Source organism: Cetorhinus maximus, chromosome 16 (genome assembly GCF_964194155.1).
Source record: "Cetorhinus maximus chromosome 16, sCetMax3.hap1.1, whole genome shotgun sequence".
Taxonomy (NCBI): Eukaryota; Metazoa; Chordata; class Chondrichthyes; order Lamniformes; family Cetorhinidae; genus Cetorhinus; species Cetorhinus maximus.
The window spans coordinates 7618793-7628457 of NC_135894.1; the positions used below are offsets into that span (position 1 = coordinate 7618793).

General features: G+C 47.0%; 1 protein-coding gene across 1 annotated transcript in view; it reads right to left on the reverse strand.

Annotated features, from left to right (window-relative positions):
- LOC144691331 (NACHT, LRR and PYD domains-containing protein 3-like) overlaps nucleotides 1-7670 on the reverse strand; it is a 44660-nt gene extending 36990 nt beyond the window's left edge. The window contains exons 1-2 of the mRNA XM_078559335.1: nucleotides 7560-7670; nucleotides 3602-3768 (exon numbers count right to left, since the gene is read on the reverse strand). Coding sequence (XP_078415461.1) covers nucleotides 3602-3768; nucleotides 7560-7623 — 231 coding nt within the window. The 5' untranslated portion in view covers nucleotides 7624-7670. The remainder of the gene's footprint in view (nucleotides 1-3601; nucleotides 3769-7559) is intronic.
- Between the last annotated feature and the right edge of the window lie 1995 nt (nucleotides 7671-9665).

Below are 9665 nucleotides of genomic sequence, written 5' to 3' on the forward strand. Positions count from 1 at the left end.
GCAATTTTCCATATTATCAGGGAGATGCCAGTGTTGCACTGAGACAACTTGGCTAGAATTGCGGCTAGTCCTGGATCACTAATCTCCAGCATTACAGCCGGGATATTGTTGGGGACCTTGTATCCAGTGAGCTCGGTTGCTCCTTTACATCATGTGGAGGGATTTAAATTGGCGAAAGACTTGTTTCAGTGCTGATGGGAACCAGAACCTAGTGGATGAATCATCCACTGAACACTTCGGACTGAAGATAGTTGCAAAAGCTTCAGTTATATCTTTTGCACTCGTGCTGGGCTCCCCATCATTGATTATGTGAATGTTTGTGGATTCTTCTCCTCCAGTTAGTTGTTTAGCTGTTCACTACAATATTACTGGTCTGGCAGGAATGCAAAGCTATATGCACTGTTGGTTGTGGGATCACTTGCTTCTGAATATCACAGGATCACAGAGTGCAGAAGAGGCCCTTCGGCCCATCGAGTCTACATCGAAACGTGAGAAACACCTGCCCTACCTACCTAACCCCATTTACCAGCCCATAGCTTTGAATTTTATGATGTGCCAAGTGCTCATCCAGGTACATTTTAAAGGATGTGAGGCAACCCACCTCCACCACCCTCCCAGGCAGCGCATTCCAGACCTTCACCACCCTCTGGGTAAAAACGTTTTTCCTCACATCCCCTTAAACCTCCTGCCCCTCACCTTGAACTTATGTCCCCTCGTAACTGACCCTTCAACTAAGGGGAACAGTTGCTCCCTATCTATTCTGTCCATGCCCCTCATAATCTTGTACACCTCAATAAGGTCACCCCTCAGGTCTTCTCTGCTCCAACGAAAACCACCCAAGTATATCCAACCTCTCTTCATAACTTAAATTTTTCATCCCAGGCAACATCCTGGTGAATCTCCTCTGCACCCCCTCCAGTGCAATCACATCCTTCCTATAATGTGGCGACCAGAACTGCACATAGTACTCCAGCTGTGGCCTCACCAAGGTTCTGTAAAACTCCAACAGGACCTCCCTACTTTTGTAATCTATGCCTTGATTGATAAAGGTAAGTGTCCCATATGCCTTTTTCACCACCCCACTAACATGTCCCTCTTCCTTCAGAGATCTATGAACACACATGCCAAGGTCCCTTTGTTCCTCAGAACTTCCTAGTGTCATGCCGTTCATTGAATACTTCCTTGTCAAATTACTCCTTCCAAAGTATATCACCTCACACTTTACAGGGTTAAATTCCATCTGCCACTTATCTGCCGATTTGACCATCCCGTCTATATCTTCCTGAAGCCCAAGACACTCAACCTCACTGTTAACCACCCGGCCAATCTTTGTGTCATCCGCAAACTTACTAGTCCTACCCCCCACATTGTCATTTATGTCATTTTTATAAATGATGAATAATAGGGGACCCAGCACAGATCCCTGTGGTACACCACTGGACACAGGCTTCCAGTCACTAAAACATCCTTCTGTCATCACACTCTGCCTCCTACAACGAAGCCAATTTTGAATCCACCTCGTCAAATTACCCTGTCTCCCATGTGCATTTGCCTTCTTTATAAGTCTCCCATGTGGGACCTTGTCAAAGGCTTTGCTGAAATCCATATAAACTACATCAACTACACTACCCTCATCTACACACCTGGTCACCTCCTCAAAAAATTAAATTAAATTTGTTAGGCATGACCTCCCTCTGACAAAGCCATGCTGATTATCCCTGATCAAACTTTGCCTCTCCAAGTGGAGATAGATTCTCTCCTTCAGAATTTTCTCCAATAGTTTCCCTACCACTGACGTGAGGCTCACTGGCCTGTAGTCCCCTGGCTTCTCTCTACAACCCTTCTTAAATAGCAAAACCATATTAGCTGTTCTGCAGTCCTCTGGAACCTCCCCCGTGGCCAGAGAGGAATTAAAAATTTGAGTCAGACCCCCTGCGATCTCCTCCCTTGCCTCCCTCAGCAGTCTGGGACACACATCATCCGGACCTGGAGATTTATCCACTTTTAAGTCTGCCAACACCTCCAATACCTTGTCACTCTCGATATCAATTTGCTCAAGAACCTTGCAGTCTCTATCCCCGAGTTCGATACCTTCATCCTCATTCTCTTGGGTGAAGACAGATGTGAAGTATATATGTTTTGGTGATGTGTTGTGGCCTCACCAGGTTGGCATCTCATGTTTATATACCCCTGATGCTGATCCCGCAATGCTCTCCTACACATTAATTGAACCAGGGTTGAGCCCCTGGTTTGATTGAAATGGTGGAGTGATGGATATGCCTTCCCACAATTCTGCAGCTGATGGCCCACAGCGCTTTTCGGATAGTGAGTTTAGAGACAGTAGATCTATTGTGTATCCATCACATTTAGCACGGTGATACTATCGCACAACACAATGAGAGGTGTCTTCAGTTTGAAGACGGTACTTCATTTCCTACGAGGACTGTGCAGTGGTCACTCCTATAGTGTCATAGACGGATGCATCTGCAATAGGTAGATGGGTGAGGACAAATAGGGTTCCACCTCCTGTTGGTTCTCTGGCCAACTGCCGCAAGCCCAGTCTGGCAGATATGTCTTTCAGGACTCAGAAAGCTCTGTCATTAGTGGTGCTACCGAGCCATTCTTGATGGGAGAAATTAAGTCCCCACCTATAGTGAATTCTCTGCCCCTGCTTTATCTAATTAACCTGGAGGAGTCCATATTCATCAACTGAAGGAGGGCAATAATCAGCAGGTGGTTTTGTTGTCTATCTTTGGCCTCATGCCAAGAGATTTCCTGGGGTTCTGAGTCTATATTGAGGACTCTCCCTGGTTACTGTATACCCCTAGGCTGCCATCTCTGGTGGATCCATCTAGTGGGAAAGGGCATACCCAGGAATAGTAGCAGAAGAGTCTGGGATGTTGTTTGATGGTCATATTGACAGGATTATTCTTATGTCAGGCTGTTGTTTTATTAGTCACATTTGTTACAAGTCCTTCAATGTTAGTGGGGACTTTGCATGGTCGACTGAGCTGTGACTGAATCCAATGCTGGGAGCTCTTATTACACCTTTTTATAGCTGTGTTGCATGTTGATCTAGACCATTTCAGAGGGCAGTGAAGAGTCAGCCATGTTGCTGGGTGTCTGGAGTCATATACAGGTCAGGATGAGTAAGGACAGCAGGTTTCCTTCCCAAAAGGACATGAGCCACCCAGATGGCTTTTGATGACAATTCAATATTATCTAATTACCTTAGATCAAATTCACAAACTGTCACAGTGAGATCTAAGTTCAGGTCTCTGGAGTATGAGTCCAGGCTACTAGTTTGTTAATTCAGTAACATAACCACAATGCTGCTGTATCTGTATGTGGTAAATGTTGTATGCTTGGAAGAAACAGATCACTTTGGGTCTACGGTTCCCAAAGCTCTGAGGCTTTCCTCACCTCATGCTTGGTTCTGTTGTAGGCTAATTATTGGAGGTTGATTTATCACCATTATCAGCATGTGACTGCCCGGGTGTTAGAAGATGATCTAGATAGCTCTTGGTCTTCTATCATCCTTACATTCTGCAAGTTCTGTAATGTTTAAATAACCCAAACTCATTGCAACCCTCCCACTTACCCGATGTTCTTTTCCATTGAAAATCTTCTCGTATGTTAACAATGAGCTGATTCCATCTACCCATTCTTCAATCGCCTGTTCAAGTCTGTCCCAGTAAAACTTTGTCAAGTGGAACAGCTGGAAATCATCCCACTTTGTCAAGAACTCAGTGATTCTGGAGTTTGGATCTGTGAACACAAAATGGAGAAAAACAAACATCATTGAATTTCTAGCCACGTTGTTCTACTTCCTTTACAGGAAGCGACTGAATCCTCCTGTGAGCCACATTATCAAACAAAGTGTGAAAATCCAGAAACATTAAGTGATAGCATAGCTGATTTGTGACCTAATTCCTAACCTTGCCCCAAATCCCTTCATACCCATGATTAACAAGAAGCTATCAATCTCAAATTTAAACCCAGCAATTGTCTTTATTATTTGCTGGATGTGGGAGTCGTTGGCAAGGCCAGCGTTTGTTGTCCATCCCAAATTGCCCCAGAGAAGGAGGTGGTGAGACACCTTCTTGAACAACTGCAATATATCTGGTGCCTGTACGCCCACAGCGCTTCTGGGAAGGGAGTCCCAGGATTTTGACACAGTGACAGTAAAGGAACAGTGATTTTATTCAAGGTCAGGATAGTGTGTAGCCTGGAGAGGAACTTGCAGGTTCTGGTGCTCCCATGCATCTGTTGCCCTTGTTCTTCTTGGTGGTAAAAGTCATGGATTTGGAAGGTGGAGTCAAAGGAGCCTTGGTGAGATGCTACGGTGCATCTTGTAGACACTACACACTGCTGCCACTGTGCATAAGTGGTGGAAGGAGCTAATGTCTTCACATTGAGGATACCCTCCATCATCGTGCTAATTGGGATAGATTTCAAACAGATGTAGCAACTCAAGGCAGGGCAACCATGAGGTGCTGTGAGCGATCAGCAGCAGCAGAACTGTACTCAGCCACAATCTATAACCTCATGGCCCGGTATTTCCCACACTCTACCATTACCACCAAGCCAGGGGATTAACCTTGGTTCAATGAAAAGTGCAGGAGGGCACACCTGGAGCAGCATCTGGCATACCTAAAAATGAGGTGTCAACCTGGTGAAGCTATAACACAGGACTACTTGTGTGCCAAACAGCATTAGCAGCAAGTAACAGACAGAGCTAAGTGATTCCGCAACCATTGGATCACATCTAAGCTCTGTAATCCTACCATGTCCTGTCACGAATGATGGCGGACAATTAAACTACTCACTGGAGGAGGAGGCTCCTCAAATATCCCCATCCTCAATGATGGGGGAGTCCAGTACATCAGTGCAAAAGATAAGGCTGAAGCATTTGCTGCAATCTTCAGCCAGGAGTGCCTAGTGGATGATCCATCTCGGCATCCTCCAGATGCCCCCAGCATCACAGATGCCAGTCTTCAGCCAATTCAATTCACTCCACGTGATAAAGAAACAGATGCAGGCACCAGATACTGCAAAGGCTATGGGCCCTGACAATATTCCAGCAACAGTATTGAAGATTTGTGCTCCAGAACTTGCTGCGCCCCTAGCCAAGCTGTTTCAGTGCAGCTACAATACTGGCACCTGCCCCTACAATGTGAAAAATTGCCCAGTTATGTCCTGTACACAAAAAGCAGGACAAATCCAACCCAGCCAATTACCCATCAGTCTACTCGCGATCATCAGTAAAGTGAAGGAAGGAGTCAGCAGCAGTGCTTTCAAGCGGCAATTGCTCAGCAATAACCTGCTCACTGACACGCAGTTTGGGTTCCGCCAGGATCACTCAGCTCCTTACCTCATTACAGTCTTGTTTCAAACATGGACATAAGAGCTGAGCTCCAGAGGTGGGATGAAAGTGACTGCCCTTGACATCAATGCAGCATTTGATTGGGTGTGACATCAGGGAACCTTAGCAAAACTGTAGTCAATGGGAATCAGTGGGAAAACTCTCCAGTGGTTGGAGTCAGACCAAGCACAAATGTAGATGGATGTGGTTGTTGGAGGTCAATCATCTCAGTCCCAGGATATCACTGCAGGAGTTCCTCAGGGTAGTGTCCTAGGCCCAACCATCTCCAGCTGCTTCATCAATGACCTTCATTCCATCATAAGGTCTGAAGTGGAGATGTTCACTGATGATTGCACAATGTTCAGCAACATTCACAACTCCTCAGATACTGAAGCAGTCCATGTCCACATGCAGCAAGGCCTGGGTGATATCCAGGCTTGGGCTGACAAGTGGCAAGTAATATTTGTGCCACACAACTATCAGACAATGAGCATCTGCAACAAGAGAGAATCTAACCATCGCCCCTTGACATTTAATACCATTGCTATTGCTGAATTCTCCACCATCAATATCCTGGGGGTTACCATTGACCAGAATGTGAACTGAACTAGCCACATAAATACAGTGGCGAGAAGAGCAGGTCAGAGGCTAGGAATGCTGCAGTGAGTAACTCAAATCCTGACTCCCCAAAGCCTGTCCACCATCTACAAGGCACAAGTCAGCAGTGTGATAGAATACTCTCCACTTGCCTGGATGAGTGCAGCTCCATGAATACTCATGAAGTTTGACAGCATCCAGTACAAAGCAACCCGGTTGATTGGCACCCCATCCATAAACATTCACTCCCTCCACCACCGACGCACAGTAGCAGCAGTGTGTACGATCTACAAGATGCACTGCAGGAACTCACCAAGGCTGCTTAGACAGCACCTTCCCACCCACAGACGCTACCATCTCAGAAGGCAAGGGCAGCAATAGATGGGAACACCACCATCTGGAAGTTCTCCTCTAAGCCACTCAGCATCTTGGCTTGAAAATATATCACCATTCCTTCACTGTTGCTGGAACTCCCTCCCTAACAGCACTGTGGATATACCTGCGCCATATGGACTGCAGCAGTTCAAGGCAGGAGCTAACCACCATCATCTCAAGGGCAATTTAGAACTCAGGATGGGCAATAAATGCTGGCCTATCCAGTGAAGCCCACAACCCATGAATTAATTTTTAAAAATGTTTTAAGTGGTGGATGGGATGCCGATCAAGTGGGCTCTTTTTTCTGGATGGTGTAGATTTTTGAGTGTTGTTGGAGCTGCAGACATCTAGGCAAGGGGAGAATATTCCATTGCACTCCTAAGTTGTGCTTTGCAGATGGTGGGCAGAATTTGAGAAGACAGGAGTGAGTTACTCTCCTCATAATTCCCAGCTTCTGACATGCTCTTGCAGCTACAGTATTTATATGGCGAATCCAGTTCAGTTACTGGTCAATGGTAACCCCCAGGATGTTGAGAGCGGGCGATTCAATGATGGTGATGCCATTAAATGTCAAGTGGACATGGTTATATTCTATCTTGTTGGAGACCATCATTGCTTGGCACTTGTATGGCATGAATGCTACTTGCCATTTTATGATCAGGTAGCTCTCGGAGGTGGGACATCCTTTCTGATAGCAGCTTAAGTCTTGTTCTGAGCCAATTAATGGCCCTATGGCTGTTAATTTGGCTCGGACACTCCCAGTCACATGGAGCTTGGTGCAGCTTAATTTTAATCCAGGGAGGTGGTGCGGGTCACTGCCTTGGTGTGGAATTCTCCCCATGGCTCTATGACTAGGGAGTATAGTAAAGAAGATTGGAGCCAGACCTTTCAGGAGTGAAATTATAATAAAAACTCCAATACACAGGAACCCTCTTCTGTAAGCAGCCTATTGATTCTAGATCTGAGGTGAGGTGACTGTCCCTGCCATCATGGCAGCATTTGGCCACGCATGGCTCCAATGCCAGGTATCTACTGAACAGTTCCAGAACTCAGGGGCTCCCTCAACCTGTGACTGTGATATCCCTTTAGAGGGTCAATCATTTAACTCCTTCTACTCGGTCCCTGTCCTGTTCCCTCTTCCTGTCTGAGCTGCAAGTAATGCACAAGATATGGTCAATCTATTAGAATAGAAATTTTATTCTGAAGTATTTTATGAACATACCTGTGCCCATTCTCATTCTTTTTGTAGTTGTTGGATATTCTGTCTCGTTTGGACCTTCAGCCATGGTGCTGACAGATGTTCCCAGATTAGGATGTTCTGTAATAAATATTAGATGAATACAAGGATTAGATGGATATATTAAAATCAGAAGAACATTGACAGCTTCAAACAGTGAGGTGATGCACAGCATTTATTTGCAGGATACCGTTAGAGATTTTACAATCTCACAAATGTCACGGTGATGCAGATGGTAGATTTTTTTGGCTGCTAGACAATGTATGACCTGCTCTCACCCTTCTCCTCAAAAAATCCACGCTTGACCCCTTTGTCCTTGCAAACAACTGTCCTCCAGTCTCCTTTTCCCTCTCAAAGTCCTTGAACATGTTATTATCTCCAAAATCCATGCCCATCTTTCATGGAATTCCATGTTTGAATCCCTCCAATCAAGGTGCAACCATTCCACAGGACCAAAACGGCTCTTATTGAAATCACAAATAACACCCTTCCTGGCTCTGACAGTAAGAAATGAAGCATTTTCATCCTTCCCGACCTGTCTACAGCCTTTGACATGGTTGACCACATCATCCTTCTCCAACTCCTCTCTGCTGTCACCCAGCTGGGTGAAAATGCGGCAAAAGTTCCCAGATCAATTCTTATCTATTAAATTGCAGCCAAAGAATCTCTTCCCACTCCCACACCATTATCTCTGGAGTCCCCCAATGATGTCTCGTTAGCCCTCTTCTATTTCTCATCAATACGCTGTCCCTTGGCAACCTGGTTCCACATGTAAGCTGAGGACACCCAGCTCTACTTCATCACTGCTTCCTGTATCCTGACTCTAAACAAGTCTCTTTTACCCATCATCTGTGCCTACTGGTCCACGCTGGCTCCTAGTCTCACAACATCTCATTTTAAAATCCCCAACCTAGCATTTCAAATTTCTCCATGGCCCCTCTCGTCCTATCGATGTAACCTCGAACAGCTCTGGAAGCTATCAACATCTCTGCCCTCCATCTCTCCAAGTCTGACATGTTTCACATCCGGATGATAATCGTCCAAAACTGGGGGCCAAGTTCTGAGCTCTGGAATTCCCTTCCTGAGTGTCTCAGCCTCTGTTACTTTTCTCTCCTCCTTTCAAATTCTCCTTAAAAACACTAACTCTCTGACTAAAGTTTTTGGTCACCTGCTCTGGTACTCCTTCAGTATCTCGGTGCCTTTTTAAAAAGGAATTGTACTGGTTTTGTTAAACAGCACGGGATGTTTTGTTAATGAAAGGTGCTATATAAATGCAATTTGTTGCATTTTCTCCACTTGTGTGTCTCACTGCATGTCTGCCCATACCCTTGTGCCCAAACAAACTATCAGCCAGTGTCTTATCATTTCTCCACTGTCGAAGTATAAAAATGATTCAGTCTCGGATCAGTCTTTTCTCCAAATTACAAATTAAATTATTCTCCACGTTAATTTGTAAAGAAGTTTGAGACAATGTAAAATTTAGTTATCAGCTGTTTAACTCACATTACACCCACCCCCCACTGAACCAACCCTGAAACCCCCACTGACCCGGCCCCGCACCCCCCACTGACCCATCCCCGCACCCCCCACTGACCCAGCCCCGCACCCCCCACTGACCCAGCCCCGCACCCTCCCACTGACCCAGCCCCCCAACCCCCACTGACCCGGCCCCGCACCTCCCACTGACCCAGCCCCCTAACCCCCACTGACCCGGCCGCGCACCCCCCACTGACCCAGCCCCGCACCCCCCACCGACCAAGCCCCGCACCCGCCCACTGACCCAGCCCCGCACCCCCCACTGACCCAGCCCCGCACCCCCCACTGACCCAGCCCCGCACCCCCCACTGACCCAGCCCCGCACCCCCCACTGACCCAGCCCCGCACCCTCCACTGACCCAGCCCCGCCCCACTGACCCAGCGCCGCACCCCCCACTGACCCAGCCCCGCACCCCCCACTGACCCAGCCCCGCACCCCCCACTGACCCAGCCCCTCACCCCCCACTGACCCAGCCCCGCACCCCCCACTGACCCAGCCCCGCACCCCCCACTGACCCAGCTTTGTCCTATCTTCATTCCATTTGCCTTCCTAAT